The sequence below is a fragment of the Aspergillus novofumigatus genome (assembly GCF_002847465.1).
Source record: "Aspergillus novofumigatus IBT 16806 chromosome Unknown P174scaffold_4, whole genome shotgun sequence".
Classification (NCBI taxonomy): Eukaryota; Fungi; Ascomycota; class Eurotiomycetes; order Eurotiales; family Aspergillaceae; genus Aspergillus; species Aspergillus novofumigatus.
Window position 1 is genome coordinate 191,372 of NW_020194277.1, and position 23,340 is coordinate 214,711.

The following is a 23,340-nucleotide window of genomic DNA, read 5'->3' on the forward strand; positions in this document are numbered from 1 at the left end:
ACTTTAGCTAGATTTACCTACCTACTAACTAATAGCTTTAGGAAAATGACCTAGTGAACTAGACTGCATGGGGACATCTATCTATCTAAGTTAATTAGAACTAAAACCTAATAATCCACTAGGTATGCATTTTAAATAATAAGTTATTAAAGTAGAGTTTTAGCATAGAGGTAAATATGCTTAGCACCATTTTTACATACCATAATCTAAAGAGAATTATATTAGATACACTTAATAAAGGGTTCCCTTTATAAGCCACTTATTCTAAAAGTAGTAAATCATTAATTCTTAATAAGGTATATAATTTCTAACTTAAGTTAGATTAGATTCTAACTATCTATAGAATGAATAGAGAATATGCATGGACTATTTATATGAATATGCCCTAATAATAGATGCTTATAGCTAGACCCCAAACCTTGATAATTAAAATAAGGATTTATCAGTCTTCTAAATAAATATTAAAAACCACTAGAATAGGGAGATTAAGCACCACCCTAGATTTATTAAGGCTCTTCCAAAAAGCACTAATACCCTTATACCTAACAACGGGAATCAGAAGCTTTTACAGAACCTTTAGAAATAGTTACTAAAGATCACTAGTGCTCCCTAGGGTGCTATAGCCTAAACATCTACTACACTAACTCTAAGAGTAACTCCTACACCATCTCCTACAGTAACTCCTGTAGCTACAACTATATCCAGAGAAGATATAGATAAGGAGAGTTAGGAGAGTAAGGATAGTAAGAATAGCAATCATAATATAGATACTACATGTAAGAGACCAAGGAATGACAATGGTAGTGGTGGTAGTAGTAGTAAGAAGAGATAAAAATCTAACTCTAGTTAGATTCCTTATACCTACTAGCACAAGGAGGTTAACTTAGGGTGTAATAAGGTTTGCCTGGAAAGATGTTACTACTTAGCATAATTATAAGAGCCTGGAATTCTATTATTAGCTAGCACATTTATAGAGAGCTGGAATTTAGAATATAAGTAGAATCTAACTCTAGTTAGATTCCTCATATCTACTAGTGCAAGGAGTTTGACTTAGTGGTGTAATAAGGCTTACCTAGAAAAATATTACTAGTTAGCACAATAATAGAGAGCTAGAATTTAGAATATAATATAATCTAACTTAAGTTAGATTATAATTTCTATAGTAACTAAATTACTTTCTTTCTATAATAATAAAGCAGACCTAAAGAGTATTATATTTACTTTTATAATAAAAAAGATTATTTAAGCTTAGTAACTATTCAACTTAGGAGCAGTGAGTAGAGGTATCTTAAATCTATTTTAATAAGATATCTTAGTCTTCATTCTCTATAGATTTAATATTAGTTAATTCTCCTCCATCCACTACCAGCCTATTATCTACTATTAGTAGTTATATACCTTAATATACTCTAGGTCCATCTATATCTGCCTTTTCTTTATTACAGTCAGATAATACCCTATAAATAAGTATTATACAGACTCCATAAATAAGTATTATACAGACAGCCCCTTACCCTGACCTCTAAATCTATAATTAAAATAGAAAGAATAAGATTATATTATTTAGTAAGGACTGTGAACCTACATTCCAGCTATAGTAGCAGGAAATAATAGGGGCTAAGGGTATGTAATCTCAGAGGTAAAAGGTAAGCTAGGGGAGAGCTTAGACATCTCTAGCATAGATAGACTTTAATAAAGGTGCATCCTTTCCTAATAGGAAACCTAAGGTCTAATATAAATATTATAGTTATCTTCTCCTCCACCCTTATTATAGCAATGGTGTTATAATAATAATATAGTATATTAAAGCCTACTACCTAGTAATTAAGAAAACACCTTCTTCCTAATAGAAGCTCAGCAGTCTCCTAAAAAACTAAGTAAGTATTATATCTAACTTAAGTTAGATTCCTATTACTAACTAACTAGCCTGTAATATCTTATACACCTAAGAACTTTAAGGATTAAATCCTTTAGTTTATTCTTGTGGCTTACCTCACATTTTAAATAATTAAACACCCTTAATTTTATAGATTACTTATAATAGCTGCTAGGACATATACTCTTAATTTACTAAATTAGCATTTAATTAAGAGCTGTTTACTTAAGCAGTTATCTAAAACTTAAGCTAAGACCTTGTCCTTAATCCCTCCCTAATCTAAGATCTCTCTTATAGTTAATACATAGACTAGTTCATTACAAAACTCCTTCCTTATAATTACTAGGTACTTTCTTAGCTCTGATTAGAAGTATTATAAGGTACTTCTAGGATTTGAGCTAATGAATATTTATTATACAGGTAATAACCTTGCACAGAAGGTAGTATTAGTACTTAAATTAGTCTAGCTTTAGTATTATATTATAGCAGTTACAACAGATAATGCTGTAAATAATTTAATAATAATAGATGCTATTACTTATAAGCTTTAAAAGGATCTTTAATCTCCTTAGATTATAGAGATACTCTAGGATTCAGCTATTACTAATATTATTAACTCATAGGTTTATATTCCCTGTCTTACCTATGTCCTGCAACTTACTATAAAGGAACTCTTTACTTTCCTTAAGGTTGAAGCTATAAATAATAAGATTAAGATAGTCTAGGATATAAGTAACTAATATATCTATTTAGAGGGATTTGCAGGTACACTTAAGAAGGTATATAAATCTAACTTAAGTTAGATTCTTTGCTAATAGTATCTCTTACTAGATTTAAAAATTTACTTAGTTTATTAATGCAAGCCCTACCTAATATAAAACATTTTACTGCCTACCTTCCAATCCTAGATCACTTAGACTTTAACAGGACTACAAAACTCAATAGAACTTAATATATCTAATATTATAGTAAGCTATTAAGCTTTACTCTGCTCTAGCTAAGTTTTTAGAAAAGTAAGAGAAGAAAGATATTACATATCTTCTTCCTTCTTATATAGAGTAGTAGCAGATTAAATACCTACTTTAGCTAACTTACCCTTTCTTTACTTTTACTCTTACCTTATTAGAGTTTAATAGACCTACAGTCTATAAGGCCTTTAATATCTATAACTCCTTATTTCAGCATTTAGAGGATGCTTAATAATAACTGGAATTAAAGTACATAACTTAGAAGAGGGAACTACAGTATACCTTATCTAAGGCTATTAATAAGCTACATTAATATTATAGCAAGATATACTATGTATAAGAAATATATCTATGCTATTACAACTATTCTAGCTCCTTAGTTTAAACTAAAAGTCTTTCAGGAAGATACATGGAGTAATCATAATATTAACTAGCATAATAGGTATGCTAGTGCCCTTAAGGATATTTAAGCTTACTATACTACAGTCTTTCCAGAGAAAGTAAAGATAAATCATACCTCTAACTATCTTTCTAAACTAGATTAAGTCATTGCTATTACATAGAAGGGTAAAATACATATTCTAATCTAAACTAATAATACCTTAAGTGAGATTAAGGATTATTTACAAGAAGGTATATTATATAATTCTAACTTAAGTTAGATTTACTAACTAATTATAGGTCTCATGCCCTCTGGTACAAATATGCTTAAGTATTAGAAATAGTATAAGAATTATTTTCCTATTCTTATAAGAATAGCACAAGACTTCTTAGCTGTGCCTATTAGTAGTGTGGGGGTTAAGCATCTTTTTAATACATCTTAAGATATCTATTACTACCATTAAAGTCATCTTCTCCCAGGCATAATCTAAGTAATAATAATCCAGATGTGTGCTGAAAATTTCAAACTTTAATAAGAATTTACAGGCATTCAGGAGGATGATGAAGATAGAGGTACTATTAGAGATAAAGAAGATGATGCTAATCTAGTAGATATGCCTGACTATATTAGTGAAGAGGAAGATATTAATGATATTAAGGAAGGTCAGGCAGATCTACTAGATGATGTATAAGAAGATAATCTTGCTCCATCACTAACTCTACTTTAAATAACATCATGTCAGCCCCAGGTTCCGCAGCAACTAATTCATCGCTAGTATGAACATAATAAATATCAGGCAATGCTTAATGGAAGATATTAAATTAGGATATTAAATTATTAATATAATATTTTTTCCTTATTAATATAATATTAATTTACTTATTAATACTCTTATAATACTGAATCTAACCTTAGTTAGACTTCATCTATGCTAACTTGCAGAGTACTTACCATACATACCTATATAATTAAAACTGTATTACAATAACACGGGTTCTAGAGAGCCTATAATAAGAACCTAACCCAACCTAACCCAGCCTGTTTTTCAACCTAAAACCTAAATGGGTTCTCATTCTCAGAACCCAACTAGCCTATGGGTTAGAAATTCTAAACCCGGACCCAGCCCAAGGCGGGTTTAGGCCAGGTTGGGTTGGGGTTTCCGGGTTGGGTTTAACCAGTCTAGTCTGGGCACCATCCTTAAGTAATATCTCCTGTTGCTATTAGATTGCAATTTGTTCATCCTCCCTATAGTACATTATAAGTATTATCTAGTCCGCATCTATTAGGTCTGTTTTTTGCAGAATGGGTGCATTAAAAGGAAGGCATGTTTTAGGATAGCATCTCTATCTGGATGTAGGAAGAATCAGCTTTGCCTTTATAATTATATTTTAGAGGCAACATAGCTGCGTCTGCATCCTCAAGCTCACTTAGTTGGCGTTTCCATAAGACCACTGACGGCACCTGATATATTAGAGTCGCGGGAGGTAAGATTAAGATTAGATTAGCTAAGGTAATGTCTCCTGAACTCAGTTAGGGGTGATCCATAATGAGTCTAAATAGTGAGTAAGCATCTTCAGACTATAGTAACTCAGAGCTATCCATGTTTATTAAGTAGAGCAATATCATCACGGGTGGGAAGGCGTATATATATAAAGATAGCCACTTACTTTAGCAAACAGACTCGCAAGCATGTTTGGAAGGGAAATGTTCTATGACAGAGGATAGTATTCTAAGAAAGTAAACCAAAGTGTACAGAAATAGTTAGATGATAAACCCATGATTTTCTTTTCCCACTTAATTTTTTCTAATCGCGCATCTAGAACCCCTTTATTGATCCACTCCTCATTTCCTGTCTGAGCTCTTATTTGGTGTTAAGTGCAGGTAACTATACAACATAACCACTTAATTTCGCTGCATGTAGTAGTTTATAGTATATTAAATATAGACCACACTTTCCTATCTACTTGATCCTTGAACAGCGACTTAAATATGGTAGCATGAGCAATGTAATTAAAGAATGGAACCATACAGTCTATAAACTACTATTAATATCACAGCACTAGGTTAATAAATATGTACATCCTCCAACTACCACTTGAGATCTTATATCAGATTGTTGAGAAGATATGTTCTCTCTGCCATATTAGGAGCCAGGTGCTCTTTCTAAACTAAACTTAACACTAGCTAGATCACAAGGAGCTTTAGAGTCTTTATAGTTACTTAGTAGCTCTCTAAGTAGTATTAGCACCTTATCTATTCTGCACTGTTGAAATCAGATTTAATTAAGACCTACTGGAGTTTGTTAACTCTCATCCCATGTCACCTTATCTTTGGAAGGTGTTGACCCAATGGTCTTTCCACATTAAGATACTTAAGATCTGGGTAGACAAAGATCTGATAGAGCCCTAGTTTTTCCGGCTCCTGACTTGCTTTCAGAATCTCAGGACCATCAGGAAAGTTTTCTTAGGAAGCCCAAATTGTCTATGCTAACATGACTGTAGGATATGTTATCCTCTGGCTGTGATATGTAGCGGGCAGGGCCCGCTGGGTGCTCATGCTGTTCAACAGCCCTCGCGAGGTCTTATCCAAACTGGACACCAGCTGTCAGTCACGTGACCTTTGTACTAACTAATGTAATAACTAGACTGGTTAAACCCAACCCGGGAACCCTAACCCAACCCGGCCCTAACCCGCCATGGGCCGGGTTTGGGTTCAGGTTCTAGGGCCCGTGGGTCGGTTGGGTTCTAATTCTTAGAACCCGCTAAGGGTTGGGTTCTAAAAACGGGTTTTAATTACAATACCTAGTAATTAGAATACACTAACCTAGGTTAGATTTCTATGTAGAATGCATTATTTATATATATATATTTTGAATGCTAGTATAGATGCTAGTATGGTATAGAAAAATTAAATACATACTAACTAGATTAGGTAGGCGGAATGTAGATTTTTCGGCAGAATAGAACCCGCTGGGTTGACTATCTAGAACCCGCCGGGTTATGGGCTGGGTTTAGGCCCTAGAAATCTAGAACCCGAACCCGGCGGGTTGGGTTCAAAAGATCGGAGAACCCGGCCCAACCCGCAAAAATAACAACCCTAGTAATAACCCACGCTGTCACATGACCCAGCCTCCCCTTTTCATGTCCGGCCACGATGCGCCCCTAGTTAGACTTCTTAGCAATTTCTTACTGTCCAAACCTAGGTCATAGGTTGAACCGGCTTCTAGCCCGTGACATTAGAAATCGCTCGCCCTAAGATAGTTAGGAGAAGAAAGAGACAGCCGAAAACCCCCACTACCACATCTATGGATAATAGAACAAGAAGGCTAAAGCTAGTCCTACCAGATATAGAGATAGGGTTGTTATTTTTGCGGGTTGGGCCGGGTTCTCCGATCTTTTGAACCCAACCCGCCGGGTTCGGGTTCTAGATTTCTAGGGCCTAAACCCGGCACATAACCCGGTGGGTTCTAGATAGTCAACCCGGCGGGTTCTATTCTGCCGAAAATTCTACACTCCGCCTACCTAATCTAGTTAGTATGTATTTAATTTTTCTATACCATACTAGCATCTATACTAGACTGGTCGTGGGTTGGGTTTGGATGGATCCGCAGGGGGTTCAATCCAACCCGCATGGGTTTTGGGTTGATCCACCACCTATCTAACCCACCCTCATATCCATGCAGATTGGGTTGTGGATAACCATTCTACCCATATTATACATGTGATTTTAGACTATACTACTTTTGGTAGGCGGAAAGACCTAAGAATTTAGACTATACTACTTTTAGTAGGTAGAAAGACCTCTCTTTAAGAGAATATTATGAATATCTGTCATTCTGCCGGTCATGTGCACCTAATGGGTTACCCATATCCATATGGGTAGGATGCCATCCACCCATATGGATATGGGTTGGATCAGAGTCGACCCCCATCCAACCCAAAGTGCGGATTGGGTGGGTTGGATATGGATTTGCGGATTGGGCCAGCCAGTCTAATCTATACTAGCATTCAAAATATATATATATAAATAATGCATTCTACATAGATATCTAACCTAGGTTAGTGTATTCTAATTACTAGGTATTGTAATTAAAACCCGTTTTTAGAACCCAACCCTTAGCGGGTTCTAAGAATTAGAACCCAACCGACCCACGGGCCCTAGAACCTGAACCCAAACCCGGCCCATGGCGGGTTAGGGCCGGGTTGGGTTAGGGTTCCCGGGTGGGGTTTAACCAGTCTATATAGAGATGTATATAGACTGGCTGACCCAATCCGCAAATCCATATCCAACCCACCCAATCCGCACTTTGGGTTGGATGGGGGTCGACTCTGATCCAACCCATATCCATATGGGTGGATGGCATCCTACCCATATAGATATGGGTAACCCATTAGGTGCACATGACCGGCAGAATGACAGATATTCATAATATTCTCTTAAAGAGAGGTCTTTCTACCTACTAAAAGTAGTATAGTCTAAATTCTTAGCTCTTTCCGCCTACTAAAAGTAGTATAGTCTAAAATCATGTGTATAATATGGGTAGAATGGTTATCCACAACCCAGTCTGCATGGATATGAGGGTGGGTTAGATAGGTGGTGGATCAACCCAAAACCCATGCGGGTTGGATTGAACCCCCTGCGGATCCATCCAAACCCAATCCACGACCAGTCTAATCTATAATAGTTAACAAGGAGCATAATTGCTGGGTCTTACCTAATACTAGGTATATATCTTATATAGTTATAGCTAAATACTTTACATAGAAGCTGAAACTTAAGTAGTAAGATATCAAGCTAATCTAGCTAGAGAACTACATAGGCGCCATGGGTAGTATTATTATAAAGATTACTATATTCTTCCTAGATGTTAGGGGCAATTACCAGCCCATTATTTATGCATATGTAGCACCTGAGCTAGGTAAGGGAACTAACCTAATACTGGGTACACCCTGGATGAAGCATCAGGGAGTGAAGGTTGAACCTAAGGGGCTGTAACTATATCTAGCTAATAGGTTAACTATAGGGTGCATAGAAGATAAGCTAAAATTAGTAGTCTAACATGTCAACGCCCAGGGGTTCACAGTATGTGTAAGGATCTACGTCTCAGGGTAGATGGCCTGTTGACTAGGTAAGAGTTGGTGATGATAATTAATGGAAGAGGATGGTAGAGAGTAGTAGATTATATGAAATAGACTGGCTGACCCAATCCGCAAATCCATATCCAACCCACCCAATCCGCACTTTGGGTTGGATGGGGGTCGACTCTGATCCAACCCATATCCATATGGGTGGATGGCATCCTACCTATATGGATATGGGTAACCCATTGGGTGCACATGACCGGCAGAATGACAGATATTCATAATATTCTCTTAAAGAGAGGTCTTTCTACCTACTAAAAGTAGTATAGTCTAAATTCTTAGGTCTTTCCGCCTACCAAAAGTAGTATAGTCTAAAATCACATGTATAATATGGGTAGAATGGTTATCCACAACCCAATCCGCATGGATATGAGGGTGGGTTAGATAGGTGGTGGATCAACCCAAAACCCATGCGGGTTGGATTGAACCCCTGCGGATCCATCCAAACCCAACCCACGACCAGTCTAATATGAAACAAAAACTAATCCTTATCTTCTTGAATACCAGACAAGGAGGATACTATTTATCTTTGCTGTCTATCCTAGATGCATTCAGCGATGATTCGAAAGCGGCTCAAGGTGTGAAAACAGGAGGTTAAAAATAGGAGGTTGAAAATAGGAGGTTGAAAATAATTAGGAAGCAAGGGGTGGCTGCATAATTAAGTGGCTGGGCTGCAGCTGAGCCTTTATAATTATACCCCTCCAGTTATAATGACTGTCCTCAGTTAGAGTTATATAACTTCAAATTTTCCTAAAGAAGTAAATAATATCATAATGGTTGATGCAATGTAATGTTATCAACAGAGATAACTAATTATAGTGTAGATGTAATGCTTCTATTATGTTAGCTTTATGTATTTTGAAATTTATTATATTCTTTGTTATTATGTACTGTGGTGTGATAGTAAATAATGTTATTATAGGCAATGACTATAGTATATTTGTTGGTGAGAACCATGGTATGGTTAAACCTTAATAAGAGGCAAATAGTGATCTCACTATGACAGCATAGTGATATCACCTAGCTACCCACTGCCTATAAATATGTCCTCAAGGTCACTCCTCACCTAGTTTTACAATCAATTAAGCAATCAAGAGAAATCAAGGAATTAAGACATTTAGCTAAGATATCCTTAGCTACTTCCTTCTACTATTCTTCCTTCTTACCTTGGCAAGCTATCTATTCCCCTTTGCTTTAGTGAACTCTACTAGCTAGTTATACACTACATACTACTTATCCATTCACAATATTTATCTTAATCATATCTTTATTTATATTTTCTCTTCTTTTACCTTTATGTATTAATATTTCTCTTTTATATTAAAGCATTTCCTTTAGCATTGCAGTTCCTTTTTATTTATTAATACTCAATAATTAAGTTCTTTTAATCCTTATAATTTCTTATTTATTTCTATTATATTTCACTTCTTCTTTGTGTTCCCTACTGTCAAGTCTTATCATAGCTAATACTATTATTTGTAGAAAGTATTAGTGTATGTATTACCTTTATACTGTATTAAAGAACTTTAACCCCTAAGGGAGTCTTCCTTTTGAAGTTAATTGCAAGCTTTTGGACAGCACTTCTATAAAGTATATACAGTGTAATGCCTATTATTTACTCTATAAATCTGTATATTATATTAGTCCTATATGTTATTTTGATGTTAATAGCTATTTCTTAGGCCGCGCCCAGTATGGCTGGGAACACCCTTAACCTATCTGCTGTTATTAAATAGTATACTAGGTTCTTTAATCCCTAGTATACCTAGGATCCAAGCCTTTCTAAGGACTTTTTAGTCACCCTTCTTAGGCTTATTAATACTTTTAAGAATATAGAGTAGAATCACTATCAGTTATATGGCATTACAGGAAAGAAAAAGGAATAGTATATGAGTTTCTAGGTTAATTTATTACTATAGCACTATCTTAATGCTAATATTCTTATAGAGTGATAAGTATAATAAGTTCCTTAAAGGTTATTGTACTAAAATAGCTTATATTCAGTATCTAAATACTAGGGCTACTGCTAATGATTAGGTTGCATATTATTTAGCTAAAGCTCTTTAACTTATGCCTGGTAATACTGGGTATGTGGCCTGGGCTACCTCTCTTCTCTTCTTTATAGAGGAGGTTAAGGTAATTAGTATCTATTTCTATAGTGATGAAATAGTGGTTACCAGCTAGACTTACTTAGCTGATATTAATTAGTCTTTTCCTTTAGTGCTTGAGGATATCTAACTTAGTATTATGTTCTACCTTCATCTATTATACTTAGCCTTAGCTAAGTCTTCCCAGTGCCTTTGCATCAGTTAATAATAGTAATCCTTCTGCACCGTCCTTGTTCCTCGACAGCATTCTGACTGCGCGAACGTTTGAGAATACCTGCGCTGTCGTCTTTGCCAATGCAGGCGGGCCCCCGGGGAGAAACTACTGCGGACTGTCTCAAATCAACATTCCGTACGCAGGTCCGCTGGTTCGTTTAGGTACTTCCGCCGAAGGGATGGGCGTGGCGACAGTCGATATGGCGGTTTTGGAGGATGCGGAAGAAAACTACGCGATTCGCTCTGATCTGACCGACCCTTCGTGGCACTATAGGCATACCCGCCGGATTCCGGTAGAATCGATCAAAGGGAGGCTATAGACAGGCGGGAGGGCGATTCATAAACCGACAGAAGGTTCGGAAAAGGTTCCCGGGGAAGTTTCCGGATAAGATTCCGGGAGAAGATGCGGGGTTCGGTGTATTCGATGATGTGCTTGGCAGAAGCCTCTAGCTAGTTACAGACAAGACAAGATGACCAGGCAGCGGCTTGTTGGGCTTCAGAGCCAGGTGTGTTTGCTTCGCGAGTGAAATGCGGGATTAGACATCTGCTCAGTGGTCAACCTCGGCTTTTCGGTGCATTGGGCCTGTTGGAATTAGCCAAGGGCAGTATTGACAGGGGTGCCTATATGCTGTGCGATGACAAATCAGATGTTGTTTTGTTCTTTGTTTCCTTTTCTGGGGTATCTTCTGTAGATGAGGATGGAAATGAAAACGAATGGCATCCCGTATTTTAAGACATTTCCATTTTTCTGACCTGGATATCAGCCAACTTTGTGCCCCAATACTGATCTAATTGCCGCACCCAGCACATGGAGACAAAACAGCCCGAGCAGCCTCAGCCCGGGGAACCTTCAGCATCACCACTTCCGGCTCCAGCACCAGCTCCCCCCAATGGTGGATTGGCGGCGTGGTCAGGCGTCTTTGCCTCGTTTCTTCTCTTTCTCACCACTTGGGGATTTTCCACCGCTTTCGGTGCCTTCCAGAGCTACTATCAATCCGATCTGCTGCGCGCGCACTCTCCCTCCAGCATCGCCTGGGTGGGCACCGTCAATGCCTTTTGCCTCATCTCCACCGGCGTCATCGCTGGTCCTCTTTTCGACCGGGGATACCTTCACCATCTGATGATCGCCGGCTGTTTCTTGACCACCTTTGGGCTCATGATGCTGAGTCTGTCCACTCAGTACTACCAAGTGTTTCTCTCCCAGGGACTCTGCTGTGGCCTGGGTAGTGGTTTGATCTACGTCCCTGCCTTGTCGTTGGTCTCAACGCGCTTCACAACGCGACGCGGCGTTGCAGTCGGCATGGTTACTTCAGGCGCGAGTGTGGGTATGTTTGACTGATTTAACCATCAGTTCAATTGCTGAGCTGATTGGAATACGCAAGGCGGAGTCGTCTTTCCTATCATCTTCATCCGTCTTCAGCCACATATCGGGTTTCCCTGGACTGTACGGACCTTGGGATTTATTCAACTGGCCTGCTCATGCATCGCCGTCCCGCTGTTGATGGTCACTATCAAGACCCGACGCGGTCCTCCCCGGCAGCTCATCCACTGGCACGCTATGAAGGAATGGAGCTTCAATGCTTACGGGATCGCCAACTTCCTCATGTTTATGGCCTACTTCATTCCTCTGTTCTACGTTCCTGCCTTTGCCACTACCGCGCTCCACTCCTCCACCGACCTTAGTTTCTACATGGTCTCCATCCTCAACGCCGGCTCTGCAATTGGCCGTATCGGGTCTTCCCTGCTGACCTACCGACTCGGCGCCAGTCACATCCTCCTGGCCAGCGTGATTGCCTCGGCGGTGCTCCTTTTTGGCTGGATTGGCATCCACTCGGTCGCCTCGTTCGTCGTTTTCTGCGTACTCTTTGGCATCTTCTCTGGCGTGCTCATCTCTGCTAACCCACTGGTCATCGCTCACCCGGTGGTCTCGCCCACTCCTTCGATGATTGGGACGCGCATGGGTATGCAGTGGTTTGCAACCAGTCTCGGTGTATTAATTGGAGCGCCGATCGCGGGTGTTCTCGAGGGTCACGGGGGAGACAACGGTTTTCTGGCACTGCAAATCTTCAGTGGAGCAGGGATGACTGTGGGAGCAGCATTTCTGTTGGTGCCCATGATGGCAGTTTGGCGTCACGATCGTACGCAAAACAAAGCGTGATTGAGACTTTCGAATCCTCCTGTTTCTCTTTATCACCCGGCCCACACCAAGGAGGGAAAGCAACCGGGAAAAATGTCAGATTGGGAGACTTCAGCATATAATACAGATTTTATACACAATGGATGTAACTAGATTGTCAGCAGACATAAGCTATATGGAGATCCACGATAGGTAGAATCTCTGTCGAGTGAGGAAGGACAGAAGCGCGAACCCGACTGGGATAGAGATATCGCCAAGGTCATATTCTTGTCGATCCACTGTCGAGCTGACGATAAAACACACATTACCTGAAAGTAGACCTCCATAACCTTCTTCCCCAACCGAATAGCAGGACACACCTTCCTATTACGTGACCAAAGGCCAGCGGTAGTCCAAATTTAAACAATGTGAAAGGTTGCCAAAGCCTGACTGTGGGCACCGTTATGGCATCGCCTCGTGCTCTGCTGGATTCATCTTCCACTTGCTTCCCTGTAAATGCCTCGACAGCGTCCAGTATAATTGTTGCTGTCACATCGGGTTGGCTCAAAAATGGCGAATGACTGGTCTGCAGCTCCCTATGTTCCACATTACCGCCCATTTCCCTTGCCATACCGACCTGCATCCGTTGCACCAGCACCGGCAAACCCCGATCCTCGACCGTGCCAATATACCAAACAGGTACATCCTTCCAACCGGCACATGCATGCTCACCACCCTCGAACAATGCCTTAAGGCTCTGGGTCGCGAGCTGAGAAACCCAGAATTCCGCCTCTTCCGCTGGCACGTCGTGATAAAAAAGCTCACGTGGAGGAGCAACAAGCTCAGCATAGCCGGTCTCGCTATTGACCCGCCAGAAGGGAGGTGGACGGCCGAAGAACGGATCCATGAAGGACAGTCCTGTCAGGGTAAAGCCAGAGGCTATGAGGATCAGGCCGATAACGTACCCCGTTGTTGGGGTGGTGGCGCCTTCAGGCCGCGTGAAACCCTTGACAGCGCTATTGCCAACCATGCCGCCATATGAGTGCGCAAGGACAACCACACTGCGTCCCTGGGTTGTCTCGCTGGATATAGCTTCGCGCGCAGCATCAATATCATCTTTGAATGTCGCGGCTGGGTTTCCCGTCGTTGAAGGGAGGGTAATTGAAACACATTTTAAACCATGCTGCTCATGAAGGATTTTGGTGACCTTGTCATAGCATGTCGGTTTGTGCCACGAGCCAGGTATGAAGATTAGCACTGGAAGATTAGACATCCCGAATGACTATACTGATAGAACTGGTATGTGGTGGGTCATTTCCTTGCACATACTGCTTGCAGCGGCGCAGGATCCAGCCAAGGTTCTTGTGGTGGGTTTTCCCCTTGTGGGAAAAAGCCTAACTAATAATAGGGGAATGTCATGTGTCAGCACGTGACATAGTGACCCCTTCTGAAGTGCTGCATACACAGCCTACCAGATGTCTACCTCTACCTGTTCATGTCCTTAGCTTCATGGTGTCCATTTAGAAATCCATCTGCCTGCTCAACGGATGGCCTGTCCTCAGTATTTCCCCATGTTCAACACAGAGAACGACGCTAGCATAGTTACCAGCTGACCATGTGGATCGACATCGTATGGTTCAAAGTACGTAGTGGAGCAGCCAAGAATTATGGGCAAACTGGTCTGCTCCAGTGGTCGTATTCGGCTGTACAACTCGTCATACATCGGTTTCCCGATTTGGCAACTTTCGTACTCGCCCATTTTGCAGCATCCCCCGTCAGAATATAAATATCATTGCAAGGTCCTGGATTCTACAGTCCTGATCATTGACAAAATCACGACAGTTCTCTTATCATCTTCATTCACATACCGTTTCATTCAAGTTTTTTAAATCGATTATCGAACCTGTTTGGCACCCATGATCCTCCACGCTGAAACCCTTCTCTCAGCTGTGGGAATCCTCACCATAGCAGCAAATGCGGAAGCCCATCATCGGCGTCGATGTGCCTATGGTGACGACTGCTGGCCAGACGCGCAGACTTGGAATGACTTCAACACCACAATCGGCGGGCGATTGATTCGCTCTTTTCCATCTGCTGCCGTGTGCCATACTGAGAGGTATAATGCCAACCAATGCAAAATAGCAAAGCAGAGTTGGCTAGATAGCTTCTGGCGAACAAACCAAACAGGAGCCTATTCTGCGACGGTATGGGAGATGGGAAACAACGGGCAGTGCTTTATTGATACTCCCGTTAGCGCTCCATGCGACCAGGGGATAGGTAACACTCAAATGAGAGGGGTACCTATTCTTCTGAATTGCTAATGATGTGACGCTCCCTTAGTGCCGTACTATTCTGTCCGGGCGGAAAGCGTCGAAGATGTCCAAAAGACTGTGAAGTTTGCTAGCGAGAAGGACCTGTTTCTTGTGATAAAGAACACAGGACATGACCAGTGAAGCAGACTGCCTTGCTTATGTATGTGGTACACAGCTAACAAAGTTACCACAGCCTCGGTCGATCAAGCGGTCAAGGAGCCCTTTCAATCTGGACTCATAATCTCAAGGGCATCGACTGGCATGACCGGTTTGTCCCGCAGGGAGCACCTCCTGCGATCAAAGGTGTCCCTGCTGCGACATTGCAGGCTGGAGAGCAATGGTTCGGTAGGTGAAATGGTTCTACTGATTTCCAATAGAAAGAGTGGAATACTGACGGGAGCATGTAGACGTATACCAAGCTGCAGCAAGACAGGGTGTATTGATAGTCGGAGGATCAGCGCGCACCGTCGGGGCCGCCGGAGGATATGTGCTGGGAGGAGGCCATTCGCCATTTGCACACTACTATGGCCTCGCTGCAGATAGTCAGTGACAGGCCACTTTTTGCTCGTGAAGGCTGACTAATAGGAGCCCAGATCTTCTGGAAATGAGCATTGTTTCTGCCGATGGACGACATCGAGTGATCAATGCGCATTCAGATCCCGAGTACTTCTGGGCTGTTCGCGGCGGCGGTGGAAGTGCCTGGGGTGTATGTGATTTATGCTAATGTCAAGGCGGTTGATATATCTATTTGGCGCTGACCCTTTATACCCCAGGTCGTTACGTCGGTGACTTACAAAACTCATCCTGTCCCACAAAACCTCACCATCGGATTCGTTCAACTGAACGCAACCAACAACTCCAGCTCAACCCGGCTCATTTCCGAATCCCTGAAACTCATTCCAGCCGTTACAGACGCAGGTTATACCGGATATGGCTCGTTTGCGCAGGGCTTCCAGGCAGTCTTTCTTCAACCCAACGGCACCATAGAATCGTTTAACCAGACTTTCGCACCTTTCTCTGAATTGACACAACTTCCCGGTGTCACTGGAGCTGTTGCAGCCTATTCCTCCGCCTGGGACGAATATTTGAAAACCTTCCTGCGAGACCCTAATATCGGGACCAACATTCAGGACGTGTCACGACTGTTGACAGCGGACATAATCCGGGAAAAGGCCGACGATTTGGCGGAGTTCATTGTCGACAATGGTCAAGCGGCAGGATTCAATTTCAGTAAGAAGATTTCGACTTGTAGCAGTTGGTTTCATCATGCTGATTCGTCACTCTTTTGCAGTTGGCAAAGTCGACAACAAGGAACGTGACAACACTGCCGTCCATGAGATCTGGAAACACAGCCACGCGCTTCTGAGTATCTCGGTAAATTGGCTGGATAACGCAACAGCTTGCGAGAAGGAAGAGAAGCGACACCAGATGGTGCAGTTGAGCAAGCGCTTTACTGAGATTGTCGGTCCAGATGGAGGGACATATGTGAATGAAGCGAGTCCGTGAGTGATTCCTGACCTCTCCTCTTCTTAACCGTTCCAAGGGAATCCATCTCACATGAATTTTAGGTACGAACCCAAATGGCAAAGTGTCTTCTGGGGAAATAAGTATGAGCGATTGCTCTCTATCAAGAAACGGGTGGATACAACCCAGTTGTTTGTGTGTAATAGGTGTGTCGGGACAGACTTGGTGCTGCAGCCATAGACATGTTGGGACTCTCACACCGTAAGCGTCATGGCTGAGCGCATACACTGCGAAAGAACCACATTGACTATTTGCACTTGCTAGCGAAGAGCCAGTATAAGGTTGATCCGTGATGTCATTTTCAATCCGTCTAGTAGGCCACGGCAGGTATTGTTGGAACGCCGAAAGAGGAAGCATACAAACGCCTTTTCAGATTCTGTACCTAGAAGATGTTTTTGAGTGTTGTCGAGTCCAAAATTATACCAGACATGATGCAGACGGGTTGGGATTTATATATATACAGTTCTCCCTGAATTCTTTGGTGTTTTCCTGGGCGGTCTCCTTGCTCGCCGAAGAAATAATATACATGAATCTAACCGTACTCAAGTCTATCCTAAGCAGTGGACAGATGGCAATCACTTGAGGCTCACATTTGGACAGGATTGGATCTAGAATCCTGAATGATCAGGGGCAATAGGGCTCCACCAGAATAATAAGCTTAGGCAGCCACGGAGCCTAGATTTACCTGTTTCAGAGCTGCCTGATCTGTGGGCTGCAAGGTTACGCCCAGGATCCACATTTTCCACGAAGAAATGGAAGGCTTCCGCCAAGAGACTAATAATACGAGGCCACAATCCTATCATTTGACTGTGATGGTGTGGGAATGAAACCTGCCAAGCATCGATACGAGCACTGACCAAACTTTAAGGAAAGTCAGCTTCTTGTCGATCTGGTGTCCTACGTTCTTAAAAACCGCTGATCCTCGCAGATCCTTTCAAGAAATTCATCCGGAGCATTTGCAGAGCACGCCGGAACCAAGACCGAAGAATACACAACGATGGGATTTTTCAGGTCCAAGAGCAAAAAGGCAGAGTCGCCAGTATACAGCTTGATGGAAGAGTGCAACAGGTTGATGGACGAGAATAAGTGGCAGGAAGCTCGGGACAAACTGAGCCATGCTGTTCAACAACTGGAGGAATCTCAAGGCCTCGATCACGAGGACACACTATTTATGAAGACCAATTTCGCTTACGCCCTGCGCCGACTTGGTGAGTACCAGGAGGCGGAGCGCATGGATCATCAAGTGTATGCCGTTCGACTCCAAGTCTCCGGGCCCGATGACATCGAGACGGCCAAATCGCTAAACAACCTCGCGCTGGACCTGAAAGGGCTCGGCCGATTCGATGAGGCACTGGATCTGGAAGAGCGAGCACTAGAGACTTTTCTGAAAATCAACGGGGAAAGCTCCCGAGAGACGCAGACCAGCATGAACAACTTGGCTAACAGTTTCCACCGCCATGGACGCCTCCAAGACGCTGCCCGGCTGCATGAGAGAGCCCTTGAGCTGCAGTCCCGCACCCTTGGCAAGGAGCATTTCGAGACCATTATCACCATGGATCTGCTTGGGGTGGATTACCGGGAGCTCGGCCAGCTTGACAGAGCGCTCCATTATCAGACCGAAGCCCTGGAACTCTCCAAGGCCAATCTTGGGGAAGCCAATGCAACCACTATTCGATGCTCCGCTAACCTGGCAACAACGTACCAGAGGTCGGACACGGAAGACGGCAAAGCCAAAGCATTGGCTCTACTGGAGCAGGCCTTGGAGCTTTCGCGGCGGACCTTTGGCGAGAATAGTTCCGACACGGTGCCGGTGATGAATAATCTCGCCGCGGCATACGCCAGAGCGGGCCGCTTTTCTGACGCTGTGCCTCTATTGCAATCAGCATATGCATGGAATCAGAGGACCCTGGGTCCTGATCACCCACAGACCCGAGCCTCCGAAGGCAACCTGAACTATGTGATGGAGAAGATGGGCTTGACTCGTGCTACAGTCTTTTAATACTTGAGTACTTCTTTATCTATGGGGGTTTAAAGTAATACCTATCAACTACAATTCACAAATTTGTTTGTCAGTTGTCTGGGTAGGACTAACTCTGCTCTATACATCAGCCCAGCAGAAAAGCAGCGGCACTCATCCTCTCCATTTGTAGAGTACATATTTCACTTCCATGTCCTTTCCGATTGATATTCATTTGCTCAGTTGTAGCAGTTTGCTCAAACCTGGCCTGATTTAAAGGAAAATATCATTTTGGGCACCTTGCGTGATTATTAGCGAATCAGTTCTCATGTAGGGGAGATGAAGGTAATACCATTCTTGAAACCCCACGCCGTGTTATACATCGGTGTCTTGCCATTGGGGACTTCAACGTTGTTCCCAGTTTGCTCTATGACTCCACCAGTTACTTCTGGACATACCTCCAGGAGAAGGACTGACTCACGGTTGAAGGCAATCATCTGCTTAGCACCCTTGACGCACTTGCTGCTATCATCCGCACAATAAACAGGGACTTGAGCCGGAGCGACCTTTTTAGAAGAGGTAGACCCAGTGACATTGCATTTATAACCAGCCATATACCTGGTTTCTCGTTAGTTAACGGACTGGGATTTGACTATGAACACTTACATGTTGGGCTGTCCACAACCGTTGGGGACCTATCTGGTGTTAGCTAAGCTAAAACCTGACTGATATTCATACACCTACCCAGAGCCAAGCACAGGTGCATCCACCAGGAGGACAAGCAGGAAGATCCTTGGGCACTTCGTAGGTAGCGATCCGCTTCCACGGGGTGCTGTACACGGATAATTAGAATCGAGCAACTGCAGTCCATAAACCCCAACTTACTGCTCCAAAACTGTAAACACAGCCAAGTTCTCCATCGTTACCGCCGAGAGGTCAGACTGATAGCTGATGGCAAACGCAGTGCCAGCAGCCATGGATTGATTGTTGGTATGCAGCGCTCCATCATCCTGGATACAGTCGGGCGGGTTTCCAGGACCAGCCCAGTCTTCGGGGTGCTCTTTCCCGTCCGGCCATTCAGAGGTATATTTTCCATCGTATGAGAGCGTTGTCTGAGCGCGGTTGTGTGCAAGTTCCACTGTGAACTTTCCGCCAGCTGGGAGTTCCAGGATGTCGCCATCTGCTGGAGGGACTGCGTCGCAGCCGCGATCGTGTTGGAACCACCAGTCTTCCTTCTTGAGATTGTACAGGGGATTCACGGCTGTGTTTGTGTTTGCGTTGTCTGTTGAAGGGTCGGGACCCCCAGGCAGTACATGCCTTTGACCCAAGCGACGGTGTGTGCTTGAGCAACAGCACTCAATGCCAAGAATGCAACGGGGCGCAACATGATGGTGAGCAGAACGACTGGGACAAAAGGAGGAGTGAAGAGCGTGGTTATTGTTGGAATGAATTGATCCCAAGTAGGGAAGCACTGGTATTTATACAGAAATTAGAGTATGCGACCAAGAATGCCTCCGAATAAGTCTGGATGTGACCGTGCCATGCTATCCGGGGTACACTTGCCATGTTCCTGACTGGTTATTAATCTTTTTGTTTCAGATTGTCTACCGAGCGGCAATTGTGTTACATCGGGACGCTGTACATGAAACGCTGGTATTGGAGCTTAGTCTCGGGACCTAGATTAAGTACGGCATTCCGGTATTTGGACCGTCGAAATATTTATTATGCACAAGGGACGATCGCAGGGTGCAGTAAAGCTGGCTTCTAAAGTAATACCAACTGGGGCGGGGGCTGGCCTCCCCTGAATCTCAGCCCCTTAACCCTTTGTTTCATGACTACACAATCACTAATCATTACGCTATCGCTGATTTTTGCAGGAGGCTTAACGCTGATGACATCTGCACTCGAATAATTATTCCTCAAAATGCTTCTCGGCAATTGTAGTCACTCGCAGGGTCTCCGCATCGGAAAATTCCAAATCTTCGTTAGACTGGTCTCTAAATGCCCCGATCTATCGACGGCCAGTAGTCTATCATGGGAATGGATGACAGTGAAGGAACGGCAGTATCGATGTCGGTCAACAAAGAAAGAGGTGCAACTAGAGAACGCCATCTCCCCCACCTGCTTGAGGCGACCTCCTTGGTTCAATTGTACTGTACACGTCCTGGTTCCCAAGGACCATTCTCAGAGCTGCGACGACTCTGTTTGCAATGCTGCACGAGGAAGCACGCGATGCTCGCAGCTAAAAAGTACCCATTGTTCATGCAACACGAGTCGACCATAACCAGTAGGGCGGGACGGGTCCAGGACGTCAGACTCATCCGCCAGGCGGTGCTGCAGCCGCAGGATCTCCAAGGCCGCCTCAATCACGATACCCCAGGGCTGATTGCTGGCAGTTTTATCCTGCGACGTACCTAGAAACTTCCGGTTGACCACGATGCGGGCTCTTTGGTAATGTATGTAAAAGTTTATCCGCTGCTGAGAAAGGCATGTTAGCAGCTCCGTCTATCCTCTATTGCTAGGGCTGTGCATGTGGCTAGGGGCGCATTACTGTAGATGATGATTCGAGTGTGGTTCAGGGGTAAGGCGCGCACTGACCTGGAATACGACACTTGGAGGGTCCAACAGAGATTCGGACATGGTCGCATAAGTCAAGTCTAGCTTTGAATTCGCCGCCATGAGGTTCTCGTTCTCGTAGGAGAGCGGATGAGGACTGCAGACCAAGTCTGAGATGGGCGCCGATTCTGGTGGCGACGTGAAGCTTGGCGAGGATCACGGTGCTCGAAGTAAGTTCGTCGATCGATCTCTCAGGCGGCAGCTCAGTCGAGGTGGAGTCAAAGTCGCGGTCTCTTTAAGGGTTTCGAGGCGGCATGGTGTCGCTGAGCGAGTGCTTGATGCTGCTCGGAATGCCCATCCATCTGCGTTGAGAATCCGATGTCGAGCGAGTAGATCATAGTCTACCTCCGGCGCCTTATCTCGCCCTGGTACGGGGATAGTGACTTGGAAGTGCTGCGGGTCCCGATGGTGGCCCATGCGGATAGCTGTCCAAGCGTTAGCAGCTTCCTTAGTGATGGCACAGACGCGCATCAAGCCATACCTATTTGCGGACTTATGATACTTAGGGTCTGGGAACCTTGGACTTATGCTATCATCGCCTAACCAGTGGTGCTTCCTGGCTTTTCCACTATTTGTATGAAAAGGATTTGCCTGGCTTATGGACGGTGGAATGTCCAAAAATAACCATATTTCTGGAGGGCTGCTTGACGGACCATTTTCAGGTCCGTTGGACTGTCAGGGGTCATGGCAGCCAACTGGTCCTCTGGCTCATCCACCTTCCGCGGGTATACTTGCTTTCACACCGGTGGCTCTGGCAGAGCCAAATACGGTCGTACCAGATCGCAGATTTCCTGCCATTGCTCCTCGGTGCATTCAGTCTGAGTTCGGGCGAGTCTAACCCCAGTTGGAAACAAACCGCTGCAATTTCAAGTCCAAATTCTAGAAATTAGAACCAAACCTGATCTGTTCTGAATCCCGGAACCTATCGGGAGAGTCCTGTCTGTTCTGATGAGACTGCAGGAGCTGTCTAGGTCTTATAGGCTTCTAGCTGCGTGCATTGGTAATCAGCTAAGGAACCAAACTTGATGATATATTTATAGACAGTACCAGCTAAATTGCTTAGGAAGCAACTATACTCATAATTAAGCACTCTACAACACCTTGTATCAAGATGTTGGAGTAGTTACAGAGAATACGCAGGCATTAAAGGCGACATCAATAGCGTCCTAATAATACTCTTTAGCTACAATGTCATGCAACTAACCACTATCCCAGCGTCCTCAAGCTTTTCCTCCTACAGCTCGTTCCTCCAACTTCTTCCGCAACTCCCCTTCCTGATTCTTCAGATCATCAGTTAACTGATCACCAAAATCTTCGGGCCCAGCAATTTGTCGGACTTCAATGGCACTCCCCTCAGCGCGAAATGGTGCTTTGCAAGCCCATGTTATTGCCTCCTCAATATCCTTGGCTTTGATCATCCAGAACCCTGAAATGGTGGACTCGGGGGGAAAAGGTCCAGTCGCCACCGACGATTCGTTTTGGTGGTCAAAGCTGACCCGAGCGCCCTTCGAGGATGATAGAAAGCCCTCTGCGGCAAGTAATATACCCGCATTGGATAGAGAGTTATTGTATCTCATCATCTCCTCAATCATTTCTGTTGTAGGGGGGTTGCCAGAATCGCTGTCTGGGGTAGCGCGAACAAGAAGCATGAATTTCGGCATTTTCGAAAACAAAAATGGTAATAGAGTATGTAAATCTGGATTCTGGACTGGAAAGAAGTCAAGTCCCTTTGAGTAGATTTTAGATTTATAGGTATTGATGTTCAAATCACTGAAGATGTGATGAGTTCCTAACAGCAAGGGGTTCAAGAGGTATTTATACTTAGATTTTCAGTTTGGTGCCTGCGGCTGCCTAACTCGTCGCCCTGGCAAGTCGGGGCTGTGGGGATTCATTTTCGGATTGAATTTGTGGAAGTAGTAGCTGTAGGCCATACAAGTGGGTGACAGTAAAAGATAGTTTTTTGGCTGGTTTTGTACATTCAGTCCGCCGTATAACTTGCCCTTTGTGCCCCTCGTATAATCTCCATATCAGTTATAATTGGTGGGAGTGTCTCAAGACGTAGTCCCTCCACCATCGGACAGAAGGTCACCTGACTGTCTAATACGAAGCTTCACGGCCAGCACGTAT

At 43.6% G+C, this 23,340-nt stretch overlaps 7 protein-coding genes across 7 annotated transcripts; 3 read left to right on the forward strand and 4 right to left on the reverse strand.

The window, feature by feature from the left end:
- Positions 1-11,404: 11,404 nt before the first annotated feature.
- On the forward strand, positions 11,405-12,846 carry P174DRAFT_405586 (putative MFS monocarboxylate transporter; the record flags this gene model as incomplete). Its single annotated transcript, XM_024824075.1, has 2 exons — positions 11,405-12,009; positions 12,109-12,846. Exons 1-2 carry the CDS (start codon positions 11,497-11,499, stop codon positions 12,844-12,846), a joined length of 1,251 nt encoding a protein of 416 aa, XP_024682140.1. The 5' UTR covers positions 11,405-11,496.
- A 25-nt stretch (positions 12,847-12,871) lies between these two features.
- On the reverse strand, positions 12,872-14,139 carry P174DRAFT_405591 (alpha/beta hydrolase). Its single transcript, XM_024824076.1, has one exon. The coding sequence runs from the start codon at positions 14,075-14,077 to the stop codon at positions 13,130-13,132; it is 948 nt and encodes a 315-aa protein (XP_024682141.1). The 5' UTR covers positions 14,078-14,139; the 3' UTR covers positions 12,872-13,129.
- Positions 14,140-14,345: 206 nt separating this feature from the next.
- P174DRAFT_388291 (FAD/FMN-containing protein) lies at positions 14,346-17,228 on the forward strand. Its single transcript, XM_024823398.1, has 8 exons — positions 14,346-15,081; positions 15,145-15,253; positions 15,310-15,461; positions 15,524-15,658; positions 15,710-15,822; positions 15,890-16,346; positions 16,408-16,618; positions 16,685-17,228. Exons 1-8 carry the CDS (start codon positions 14,721-14,723, stop codon positions 16,818-16,820), a joined length of 1,674 nt encoding a protein of 557 aa, XP_024682142.1. The 5' UTR covers positions 14,346-14,720; the 3' UTR covers positions 16,821-17,228.
- Positions 17,229-17,592: 364 nt separating this feature from the next.
- On the forward strand, positions 17,593-18,893 carry P174DRAFT_440838 (TPR domain protein). The gene has a single exon (XM_024827151.1). It carries the CDS (start codon positions 17,638-17,640, stop codon positions 18,637-18,639), a length of 1,002 nt encoding a protein of 333 aa, XP_024682143.1. The 5' UTR covers positions 17,593-17,637; the 3' UTR covers positions 18,640-18,893.
- A 30-nt stretch (positions 18,894-18,923) lies between these two features.
- P174DRAFT_511862 (lignocellulolytic auxiliary activity family 14 protein) lies at positions 18,924-19,984 on the reverse strand (the record flags this gene model as incomplete). The annotated part of the gene is made up of 6 exons (XM_024831827.1): positions 18,924-19,024; positions 19,079-19,215; positions 19,264-19,292; positions 19,342-19,429; positions 19,483-19,879; positions 19,954-19,984. 6 exons carry the CDS (start codon positions 19,982-19,984, stop codon positions 18,924-18,926), a joined length of 783 nt encoding a protein of 260 aa, XP_024682144.1.
- Positions 19,985-20,384: 400 nt separating this feature from the next.
- Positions 20,385-21,899, reverse strand: P174DRAFT_483788 (uncharacterized protein; the record flags this gene model as incomplete). The annotated part of the gene is made up of 5 exons (XM_024830753.1): positions 20,385-20,608; positions 20,851-21,041; positions 21,196-21,446; positions 21,559-21,638; positions 21,867-21,899. The coding sequence occupies 5 exons, from the start codon at positions 21,897-21,899 to the stop codon at positions 20,510-20,512; spliced, it is 654 nt and encodes a 217-aa protein (XP_024682145.1). The 3' UTR covers positions 20,385-20,509.
- A 450-nt stretch (positions 21,900-22,349) lies between these two features.
- On the reverse strand, positions 22,350-23,092 carry P174DRAFT_388296 (YciI family protein). Its single transcript, XM_024823399.1, has one exon. The coding sequence runs from the start codon at positions 22,872-22,874 to the stop codon at positions 22,434-22,436; it is 441 nt and encodes a 146-aa protein (XP_024682146.1). The 5' UTR covers positions 22,875-23,092; the 3' UTR covers positions 22,350-22,433.
- Positions 23,093-23,340: the final 248 nt, after the last annotated feature.